Raw genomic sequence first — 12,297 nt, 5'->3', positions numbered from 1 at the left:
GAGCGTGCACAGTACGTACATAATAGACAAAAAGAATAATCAACAGGGAACATTGACAAATGGTACATCGACAAACAGTGATTGGTTACAGTGCGGAACAAGGGGCCAAACAAAGCAAATACATGAGCAAGAGCGTCGTGAATAGTGTTCTTACAGGGAACAGATCAGTCCGAGGAGGAGTCTAGTAGCTGTGGGGAAGAAGCTGTTCCTATGTCTGGATGTGCGAGTCTTCAGACTTCTGTAACTTCTGCCTGATGGAAGGGTCTGGAAGAAGGCAATGCCTGGCTCGGAGAGGTCTCTGATAATGCTGTCTGCCTTCCTGAGGCAGCGGGAGGTGTAGACAGAATCAATGGTTACATTGTGATAATGTCACTGAGCTTGTTAGTAATCCAGGGACCCAGGCTTACTGCTCTGGGAAACGCCAGACTCAAATCCCACGGCAACTGGTGGAATTTAAATATATTCAGATTTATTGATTGAGAAGGTTTGTCACAATAATGGCGAGAGTGAACCGATCGTCAATTGTTGGGAAAACCCACCTGGTTCATGAATATCTTTTCGGGATGGGGTGGGGGGGAGGTGGAAGAGGGAATGTGCCATCCTCACCTTGCCTAGCCTACTCGTGACTCCAGACCTGAAGAGATGCGGTTGACTCTGAACCAAGCCACTCAGTTCAAGGGCAGTTAGGGATGGGCAAGAAGTGCTGGCCTTGCCAGTGATGACCACATCCCATTAAAAAAAGATAAAGAAATTCTCTACATACTGCTTTCCTTATCTCCACCTTCAATGTTGTGGTTGGTCCTGATGTACACCGACCCTTCCAATTTTATTTATTTTTTTGAGAATGCCTTTGCCCTGGTAAAGAACACTCTGTGATTCAGTCATTGGTGTTCATATCGGTTTCGGAGTATTTTCCGGTGCGGTGCTTCAACTAATATGTACTTTGATTTCTCTCTCTCTCGCTCTCTCTCCAGCCCTTCTGCGCCAACGTCTGAGACAGCGATTGGCAGCCAGATGAAATCGGTAAGGTTTATTCCCTGCCTGCGGATCTTCCACAGGCAGACCTGATTGTGGAAATTTAACTGTGTAGGTTTGCACTTTGTGACATGGTGGAGGTTGAGAAGTGGGGGGGGGGGGGGGGGGGGGGGGGGTCAACCACATGACACCGGGAAGGGGGGGGGGGGGGGCGATGTGAGGCAGCTGTGTGGGTACGACAGGAGCCACCAGTTTAGGATGGAGGTCATTGGGAAAGATCATGTATTTGTTCAGAGGGGCTATTTTACTTTGAAGGAAGGCTGAAAGGTGGCAAAAAAATCTTTGAATTAATAAAATCCTGTTAAAGGGGAAAAGGATGTAATCAGTGGAGAAATCGGAGTTGGTCTTATTTCTTTTTATAGCCTTATTGAGAATTGCTTGCTTGAAGGGAAATCCTAAACAATTTCCACTTGGAAACATAACCAGGATGATTACCCACCATATCCTCCTCCTCCTCTCCCCCAAAATATTCTTGCTATACACCGCAACTCAATTATATTGATCCGTATGTATATTAAGGAAGAGAGGAACATTCCATGTGTTGGGAGGGAATACGGCAATGTGAATTAGGAGCGGGTGTAAGGCCACTCTGCCCCTCGAGCCTGCTGCACCATTCAGGGAGATCATTTCAGATCTGATTGTAACCGCAGCTCCACGTCCCCCCGATAACTGTACACCCTTTTGCTCGTCAAGAATCTATCCAGCTCTGCCGTATAAATATTCAAAGACTCTACTTCCACTGCCTTCTGAGGAAGAGAATTCCAGAGACTCACCACCCTCTGAGAGAAAATCATTCCCCTCATCTCTGTTTTAAATGGGCAACCTCTTATTTTTAAACTGTGATCCCTGGTTCTGGGTTCCCCGCCAAGAGGAAACGTCCTTCTGCATCGACCCAGTCAATCAGGATCTTTAACCAAAGAGAAAATGCTGGAAAATCTCAGCAGGTCTGGCAGCATCTGTAGGGAGAGAAAAGAGCTAACGTTTCGAGACCAGATGACCCTTTGTCAAAGCTAAAGGACATAGAAAGTGGGAAATATTTATACTGTCGAGTGTGAGAATGAAAGAAGAGTCATAGTCACAGAAACCAAGGGAACAGAGTGCTAACAGCCACAGATACCATTACTGCCATTCTGTTCCCTTGGTTTCTGTGGCTATTTGCACTCTGTTTCCCTAGGTTTCTGTGGCTATGTCTCATCTTTCATTCTCACACTCGACAGTATAAATATTTCCCACTTTCTATGTCCTTTAGCTTTGACAAAGGGTCATCTGGTCTCGAACCGTTAGCTCTTTTCTCTCCCTACAGATGCTGCCAGACCTGCTGAGATTTTCCAGCATTTTCTCTTTGGATTCAGATTCCAGCATCTGCAGTAATTTGGTTTTACCCCCACAGGATCTTGTATGTTTCAATCAAGTCACCTTTTACTCTTCTAAACAAGCCTAGTCAAAGAACAAAGAAAATTACAGCACAGGAACAGGCCCTTTGGCCCTCCCAGCCTGCGCCGATCCAGATCCTTTATCTAAACCTGTTGCCTATTTTCCAAGGTCTACTTCTCTCTGTTCCTCGCCCGTTCATATATCTGTCCAGATGCATCTTAAATGATACTATCTCGTGCCCGCCTCTACCACCTCCGCTGGCAAAGCATTCCAGGCACCCACCACCCTCTGCGTAAAAAAATTTCCACGCACATCTCCCTTAAACTTTTCCCCTCTCACCTTGAAATCGTGACCCCTTGTAATTGACACCCCCACTCTTGGAAAAAGCTTGTTGCTATCCACCCTGTCCATACCTCTCATAATTTTGTAGACCTCAATCAGGTCTCCCCTCAACCTCAGTCTTTCCAATGAAAACAATCCTAATTTACTCGACCTTTCTTCGTAGCTAGCACCCTCCATACCAGGCAACATCCTGGTGAACCTCCCCTCTCTAAAGCATCCACATCCTTCTGGTAATGTGGCGACCAGAACTGCACGCAGTATTCCAAATGTGGCCTAACCAAAGTCCGATACAACTGTAACCTGACCTGCCGACTCTTGTATTCAATATCCTGTCCGATGAAGGCAAGCATGCTGTATGCCTTCTTGACCACTCTTATCGACCTGCGTTGCCACCTTCCGGGTACAATGGACCTGAACTCCCAGATCTCTCTGTACATCAATTTCCCCCAGGACCATATAGTCTGCTCTTGAGTTAGATCTTCCAAAGTGCATCACCTCGCATTTGCCTGGATTGAACTCCATCTGCCATTTCTCTGCCCAACTCTCCAATCTATCTATATTTTGCTGTATTCTCTGACAGTCCACCTCGCTATCTGCAACTCCACCAATCTTAGTATCATCTGCAAACTTGCTCATCAGACCACTTATACCTTCGTCCAGATCATTTATGTATATCACAAACAACAGTGGTCTGAGCACGGGTCCCTGTGGAACATCACTAGTCACCTTTCTCCATTTTGAGACACTCCCTTCCACCACTACTCTCTGTCTCCTGTTGCCCAGCCAGTTCTTTATCCATCTAGCTAGTACACCCTGAACCCCATACAACTTCACTTTTTCCATCAACCTGTCATGGGAAACTTTATCAAATGCTTTACTGAAGTCCATGTATATGACATCTACAGCCCTTCCCTCATCAATTAACTTTGTCACTGCCTCAAAGAATTCTATTAGGTTTGTAAGACATGACCTTCCCTGCACAAAACCATGCTGCCTATCACTGATAAGTCTATTTTCTTCCAAATATGAATAGATCCTATCCCTCAGTATCTTCAACAGTTTGCCTATCACTGACGTCAAGCTCACAGGTCTAGAATTCCCTGGATTATCCCGGTTACCCTTCTTAAACAAAGGGACAACATTAGCAATTCTCCAGTCCTCCGGGACCTCACCCGTGCTCAAGGATGCTGCAAAGATATCTGTTAAGGCCCCAGTTATTTCGTCCCTCGCTTCCCTCAGAAACCTGGGATAGATCCCATCCGGTCCTGGGGACTTGTCCACCGTAATGCCTTTTAGAATACCCAAAACCTCCCCCTTCCTTATGCCGACATAACCTAGAGTATTTAAACATCCATCCCTAGCCTCAACATCCATCATGTCCCTCTCCTTGGTGAATACCGATGCAAAGTACTCATTAAGAAGCTCACTCATTTCCTCTGACTCTACGCATAAATTCCCTCTTTTGTCTTTGAGTGGGCCAATCCTTTCTCTGGTTACCCTCTTGCTCCTTATATACGAATAAAAGGCTTTGGGATTTTCCTTAACCCTGTTAGCCAAAGATATTTCATGACCCCTTTTAGCCCTCTTTATTGCGCGTTTGAGATTCGTCCTACTTTCCATATATTCCTCCAAAGCTTCATCAGTTTTGAGTCGCCTCGATCTTGTATATGCTTCCTTTTTCATCTTAGCTAGTCTCTCAATTCCACCTGTCATCCATGGTTCCCTAATCTTGCCATTTCTATCCCTCATTTTCACAGGGACATGTCTGTCCTGCACTCTAATCAACCTTTCCTTAAAAGACTCCCACATTTCAAATGTGGATTTACCCTTATACAGCGGCTTCCAATCCACATTCCCGAGCTCCTGCCGAATTTTGTTATAGTTGGCCTTTCCCCAATTTAGCACTCTTCCTTTTGGACCACTCTTGTCCTTGTCATGAGTATTCTAAAACTTATGGAATTGTGATCGCTATTCCCAAAGTAATCGCCGACTGAAACGTCAACCACCTGGCCGGGATCATTCCCCAATACCAGGTCCAGTATGGCCCCTTCCCGAGTTGGACTATTTGCATACTGCTCTAAAAAAACTCCTGGATGCTCCTTACAAATTCTACTCCATCTACGCCTCCAACACTACATGAGTCCCATTCAATGTTGGGGAAGTTAAAATCTTCCATCACAACCACCCTATTGCTCCTACATTGTTCTATAATCTGTCTACATATTTGTACCTCTACTTCACGCTCGCTTTTGGGAAGCCTATAGTAAAGTCCCAACAATGTTACTGCACCCTTCCTATTTCTTAGCTCTATCCATATTGCCACAGTGCTCGAATCCTCCATCGTGCCCTCCTTAATCACAGCTGTGATATCATCTCTGACCAGTAATGCAACTCCTCCACCCCTTTTACCTCCCTCTCTATCCCTCCTGAAGCATCTATACCCTGGGGTATTTAGTTGCCAGTCTTGCCCATCCCTCAACCAAGTCTCAGTAATACCAATAACATCATATTCCCAGGTACTAATCCAAGCCCTAAGTTCAACTGCTTTACCTGCTACACTTCCCACATTGAAACAAATACACCTCAGACCACCCTTTGCGATCATCATCTCTTCCCTGTCTACTCTTCCCCTTAGTCACATTGAGTTTACAATCCAGTACCTTACTGGCTTTAGTTTCTGCCTCTTTACTGACCTCTAACTTCCTAATCTGGTTCCCACCCCCCTGGGATTAATTTCAATTAATTTCACATTAGTTTCAAACCTCCCCAACAGTGTTAGCAAAAGCACCCCCTAGGACATTGGTTCCAGTCCTGCCCAGGTGTAGACCATCCGATTTGTAATGGTCCCACCGCCCCCAGAACCGGTTCCAATGTCTCAAAAATCTGAACCCCTCCCTCCTGCACCATCTCTCAAGCCACATATTCATTCTGACTATTCTTAAATTTCTACTCTGCTTCGTGGCACTGGTAGCAATCCTGAGATTACTACCTTTTGAGGTCCTACTTTTTAACTTATCTCCTAACTCCCTAAATTCTGATTGTGGGACCTCATCCCTTTTTTTACCTATATCGTTGGTGCCTATATGCACCACGACAACTGGCTGTTCACCCTCCCCCTTCAGTATGTCCTGCAGCCGATCTGAGACATCCTTGACCCGTGCACCCGGGAGGCAACATACCATTCGGGAGTCTCGTTTTCGACCACAGAAACGCCTGTCTACTCCCCTTACGATTGAATCCCCTGTGACTATAGCCCTGCCAGTCTTTTTCCCGCCCTTCTGTGCAGCAGAGCCAGCCACGGTGCCATGAGCCTGGCTACTACTGCCTTCCGCTGGTGAGTCATCTCCCCCAACAGTGTCCAAAACGGTATACCTTTTTTGGAGGGAGATGACCGCAGGGGATACCTCCACTGCCTTCCTGCTCTTTCTCTGCCTTTTGGTCACCCATTCCCTGTCTCCCTCACCAATCCTAATCTGCGGTGTGACCAACTCGCTAAACGTGCTATCCACGACCTCCTCAGCATCGCGGATGCTCCAAAGTGAGTCCATCCGCAGCTCCAGAGCCGTCATGCGGTCTAACAGGAGCTGCAGCTGGACACACTTCCTGCACATGAAGGAGTCAGGGGCATCGGCCGAGTCCCTGAACTCCCACGTTGAGCACGAGGAGCATAACACAGGTCTGGGATCTCCTGTCATTTTCACACTTACTTTATTTGTAATCAGTTAAGGTATCAAAAAATGAATAAATGAAAGGAATAAGGATTTTATTTACAATCACAATACTTACCAACGCAGAGAGTTAAATTTCTCCCAGCTACTGCTAAATTGGAACACTTTCCTTACCAGCCAATCAGGTCACTGCTTTGCTGTGATGTCAGCCTTCAAGGTAAGTTTTTAAAGAGATAAACTTATGTTCCCGACAACCACGCTTGTTTTTTTTTTTGGTTAGAGGAGGGGGTGGGGGGGAAACACTCAGGAATTGTTTTGGGTTTAACTGTCACTTGACAACAGCCCCTCCACAAACCACCTTCAAATTACGCTGACCGCACTGCACGTATGCAAATCTCCCCGGAACAGCCAATCAGTAGCTCCGCTCTGCTGGATGCTTACCTTCACTTGAACACCTAGGGTCTCTTGCACAGGTACACCTTCAAATTACGCTGACCGCACTGCACGTATGCAAATCTCCCCGGAACAGCCAAACAGTAGCTCCGCTCTGCTGCCCCCTGCTGGATCAGTAGTCTCTCCTACCTTTCCTACAACCTGCCCATTCCAGGTATCAATCCAGTAAACCTTCTCCGAACTGCTTCTTTACATTCTTCCTTAAATAAGGAGATCAATTCTGTACCCAGATGTGGTCTCACCAATACTCTGTATAACTAAAGCGGAACCTCTCTACTTTTTTGTATTGAATTCCACTCTCAATAGCGTTGCATTACCTTTCCAAATGACTGGTAAACCTCCAAGCTAATCATTTGCAATTCATGCAATAGGACACCCAGATGCCTCTGCGCTGCAACAGGAAGTGATTTTGGATATTGGGTGTTGATTTGCTATTTTCAGTTAATTATGGTTTTGTTTTTAATAAGGGCGACACGGTGCAGTGGTTAGCACTGCTGCCTCATGGCGTGAGAACCCGGGTTCGATCCCGGCCCCGGGTCACTGTCCATGTGGGGTTTGCACATTCTCCCCGTGCCTGCTTGAGCCTCACCCCCACAACCCAAAGGTGTGCAGGGTGGGTGGATTGGCTACGCTAAATTTCCTCTTAATTGGGCAATAAAATGAATTGGGTATTATAAATTTATTTTTTAAATGTATAATGACTAACTGAATCAATGCAGACCTTATCAGGCAAAATCCTTTTGCACATAGCTCACAGGGTGAGGTGAGGCAATGCGTAAATACTTTCTAAACTGAATATCTGCTTCATGGTACAGGTATCTTTGAATGGGTTGACCACGCTGGGATCCTCTGCAACAACTCTGACAGAATCCTCGTCATCCGTATCAAGCCCTTCTCCCACAGGTAAGGGATGCAGGAGTCACTCTGCAGCTTTGGTGTCAAAGGTGAATTTCTCATTACCAGGGAAAGGTGCTGCTATACTGTTGTCCTTTGCTTCAGAATGAGACGGCATGAGAACTTAAGGAAAGACTGTAATTTCCAAATGACAAAGTGATATATGAACTAAAACATAACAAAGCTACATAATCTGCGGTCGTATGGTTGCAGCTGGAATCTGATAACGCCATAAAACTTAATTGTGTACCGTGGTATTCCATCTTCCAAAGGAGTAACCGTTTGAGGCAATTGGAGCTTGGAATTGTGAGAAAATGTACTGAAGTTTTAATGCAGAGGTGTCCAAACTCTTGCCTTGATCACAAGCGGAGCCCAGACCATCAAGATATTCTAGAAGCTTTGAGCACAGAAGGCCCAATGAGCCTGTGCTGGAAAACCTTTCCCATTTACTCCCATTCCCCTCAGCTCTTCTCCAAACAGTCCTGAAAATGTTCCCTTTTCAAGTATTTATCCAACTCTGTTGAAAGTTATTTTTGAATCTGCTTGCACCGCCCTTTCCGGTAGTGTGTTCCACATCACCATAAATCAATGTTCTTCAAACCTTTTTTCCGGGGACCCATTTTTGCCAACCGGCCAACCTGCGCGACCCACGCCGGCTGACCTGCGCGACCCACGCCGGCCGACCTGCGCGACCCACGCCGGCCGACCTGCGCGACCCACGCCGGCCGACCTGCGCGACCCACGCTGGCCGACCTGCGCGACCCACGCTGGCCGACCTGTGCGACCCACGCTGGCCGACCTGTGCGACCCACGCTGGCCGACCTGTGCGACCCACGCTGGCCGACCTGTGCGACCCACGCTGGCCGACCTGTGCGACCCACGCTGGCCGACCTGTGCGACCCACGCTGGCCGACCTGTGCGACCCACGCCGGCCGACCTTTGTGACCCACGCCGGCTGACCTGCGCGACCCACGCCGGCCGACCTGTGCGACCCACGCCGGCCGACCTGTGCGACCCACGCTGGCCGACCTGTGCGACCCACGCCTGCCGACCTGCGCGACCCACCATTTTCTCTTGCCTTGTTTGCTGTTGACAAAAATGGAGGAAATGGTTTTGGGTCCCTTTGGCCCTCATACAGGCTCCTCCAATGGAACCTGTTGGATGAAGGGGAAGCCTTCCGGTGTCGGAAAGTATGGAGTCTTCATCTGTCCAAAGTTCTGAATGTTTTTGCAGTAAAATTTTATCAAATAAACCCCCCCCCCCCAAACCTGTTATATAAAAAAAAAAAATCAAATGAATAAAATAAATGAAAAAAGTGAATAAGACCCCCCCCCCAAACTTGTAAAAAAATAAATGAAAAAAATTAAAATGAAATGAATAAAATAAATGAATAAAAACCACGACAGAACTTGTAAAAAAAGCTGCAACCATTTAAAAATAAATAGCGGCCACACTGCGCATGCGTGCCTGATTTGCGCATGCGCACCGATCATCGTGCGTGCGTGCGCAATGCTGCTGAATTTTTTGTTGGACATGTTCCCGGCCGCTTGCAGCCGGCATTATGAAAAGCTGCCTGCTGCGCGGGGATTTGCGCGATCGGGAGCGCCGCTGATCTCCCGACACCCGCCCACAACCCACCCGTGGGTCGCGCCCCCGACTTTGAAGAACACTGCCATAAATGACCTTTGTCGAAATGCAATTCTCGTTGTCGTCTGATTCTTTTGTCAGTTATCTTAAATCCGTGTTCTCTGGTTGCCAATGGAAACAAATTCTCGTTATTTACTTTACCAAAACCCTTCATAATTTTGAGCACCTATAAAATCTTTCCCCCACCGTTTCTGTTGCGAGGAGAGTGATCCCGGTTTCTGGGATCTTACCTGGTTCCGGTAAATCCCACAGCCTCTCCAGTGCCTCCCTTTTACATGGTTCCCAGAATTGGGCACAATACACCAGCTGAGGTTTAGACAGGCTTGTGGACATTATGCTTCTTTTCATAAACCTCCCTTAACATTTACATTACCTGCTCAACCTTCTTGCATCACGGCAGCATTGTGGTAATGGGTGCGATCACGGTATCTAATGAGACCTCATGAGGCGTCGCTACCTGGATCCCGCCCATTGAGGACGGGACCCAGATTTGCACATTCAGGTGGGTACTTAGTCGGATCTATCCAGCGCCAGGGACCTCATGGACTCTCCTCGGAGACCCTGAGCGAGTGTGCTAACTGTCCTCAAAGCTCGGACCTATTTGCACTTTTTTCTGATTTGCAGTTTTCCCCGGTTGAATTTTGTGGTCCTGGAGGTTGAGTCAGAATTAATAGTATTTTTTAAAATTTAGAGTACCCAATTATTGTTTTTTTTCCTGATTAAGGGGGAATTTAGCCTGGCCAATCCACCTAACCGGCACATCTTTGGGTTGTGGGGGGGGGGGGGGGGGGGAAACCCACGCAAACACGGGGAGAATGTACAAGCTCCACACGGACAGTTACCCAGAGCCGAGATCGAACCTGGGACCTCAGCGCTGTGAGGCAGCAGGGCTAACCCACTGCGTCACATGCTGCCCTCGGGTCAGAATTAATCATGTCAAAGATTCCCATTAACATGATTGATTTTATTTTTCTTTCAATTTGCTGGACCGAGCTAACTGGATGAAAGTGGATGCCACAGTTCTGATTCATTCAGCCTGTGTGGAAATGTGTGTGTATATATGGAGATTCACTGCAAAACTTGCGTGTTTAATTCAACCCACGTCCTCCCGTACCTGCCCGATGATACAGATAGATAGATCCCTGTGTAAAGATACTGCAACATTTGTAGAGCTGAATGTTTGCCAAGAGTGCACACTCGAGCATTACTGACAAAAGCAGTTTGTCCATCTATGGCTGAGTGCGATGCTGCTTCTACCGAACAGCTGGTCTATTTATTTACAAAGCGGTACCCCACGTGAGCCTGGATCACTGCTTTCCCATTACAAAGAGAGCAGACAGAAAGAGATTGCAAATGGACTAGGCCTATATTACCCGGGATTCAGAATAATGAGAGGTGATCTCATTGAAACTCTCAAAGGGCTTGACAGACTGGATGTTGGCAGATGTTTCTCCAGAATCAAGAGTTTGAGAAATGCCTTGTTAAAGGGTTGTGAATTTTTGAAATTCTTTGCCCCAGAGAAACGTGAATGTTCAGTCATCGAGTATATTCAAGATGGAGATTGATGAATCTTGGGCACAAGAGGGAGGGTTTTGGGATTGTGCCGGAAGGTTGAGTTGAGCTAGAAGATCGTATTAAATGGCGGAGCTGACTTGAATATGTAAATGGTTTACTCCTATTCCTTCGATTCCTGTCACGCACACCTGGATTGCAGCTTTCCCATTATTACTCCTTTTATCTAAGGTTTGTGGGCTATCAAAAGTAATTTTACCTTTTAAAGCATTTCTGACTTATCCCGACAATTTTATACCATCTGCAACCACTTTTGTTTTCTGCTTTTTGTGATGTCGGCCATTACCAATTGTTTTCTCTTTCATGGCAGGAGTTGTGCCGAGATCTGACCACCTCGCTGTTGGGGTCTCCAGCGAGCAGCTCCACAAAATCTCCTCATTTCCAGGAGCTTCTACGTGAGTGACTATTGAGCTTGCAGAATGTTCATCTTAAATTGAAGTTGCACCTGGACAGGGAATTCAGTTAACCTGGGGCAAAGGCGCCGGCTGACTGGAATTTGTTCACAGTCTACGTTTAAAAAAACATAAATGTTTTGAGCAAAACAACATTTTCATTAGAGCAAACACAACAACAATACAAGCAACACCAACCCCCCCCCCCCCCCCCCCCCCCCCCCAAAACAGCTGACGGTAACCAGTTCCCTGAAAATGGAAATGAAAGGCAGCCACCTCTGGGTGGCCTAGTGGTTAGCACTGCTGCCTCACGGCACCGAGATCCCAGGTTCGATCCCGGCTCTGGGTCACTGTCCGTGTGGAGTTTGCACGTTTTCCCCGTGTCTGCGTGGGTCTCACCCCCACAACCCAAAGATGTGCTGGGTACGTGGATTGACCATGCTAAATTGCCCCTTAATTGGAAAAAATGAATTTCGTACTCTAAATTTATTTATTTTTCTAAATAATTTTTTTTTTTTTTTTTGAAATTTGCAGTACCTAATTAATTTATTTCCAAATTAAGGGGCAATTTGGCGTGGCCAATCCACCCATCCTGCACATCTTTGGGTTGTGGGGACGAAACCCTCGCAAACACAGGGAGAATGTGCAAACTCCACATGGACAGTGACCCAGAGCCGGGATCGTACCTGGGACCTCGGCGCCGTGAGGCAACAGGGCTAACCACTGAGCCACCGTGCCCCCCCACCCCCCACCCCCCCAAAAAAAGATAAAAAAAGAAGAAGCCTCAAGTAGAAGCCTTCCACCGACCCCCTCATGGAATTACCTGATCTTTTCTCGGCGTAAAAATTCCAGCAGGTCCCCCAACCACTCGGAGGCCGTAGATGGCACCGGTGACCTCCACTCAAACAGGACTCGGGGTA

At 47.0% G+C, this 12,297-nt stretch overlaps 1 protein-coding gene across 4 annotated transcripts in view; it reads left to right on the top strand.

Annotated features, from left to right (window-relative positions):
• The window catches only part of nup214 (nucleoporin 214), a 138,613-nt gene that overhangs the window by 70,147 nt on the left and 56,169 nt on the right, over window positions 1–12,297 (top strand). For all 4 annotated transcript variants that reach the window (XM_038781704.1, XM_038781703.1, XM_038781701.1 and 1 more), the window contains 3 exons: window positions 975–1,023; window positions 7,688–7,775; window positions 11,296–11,380. In XM_038781704.1, the coding sequence (XP_038637632.1) occupies window positions 975–1,023; window positions 7,688–7,775; window positions 11,296–11,380 (222 nt within the window). The remainder of the gene's footprint in view (window positions 1–974; window positions 1,024–7,687; window positions 7,776–11,295; window positions 11,381–12,297) is intronic.

The sequence above is a fragment of the Scyliorhinus canicula genome, chromosome 21 (assembly GCF_902713615.1).
Source record: "Scyliorhinus canicula chromosome 21, sScyCan1.1, whole genome shotgun sequence".
Lineage (NCBI taxonomy): Eukaryota > Metazoa > Chordata > Chondrichthyes > Carcharhiniformes > Scyliorhinidae > Scyliorhinus > Scyliorhinus canicula.
This window is presented reverse-complemented; position numbering and strand designations above follow the sequence as displayed.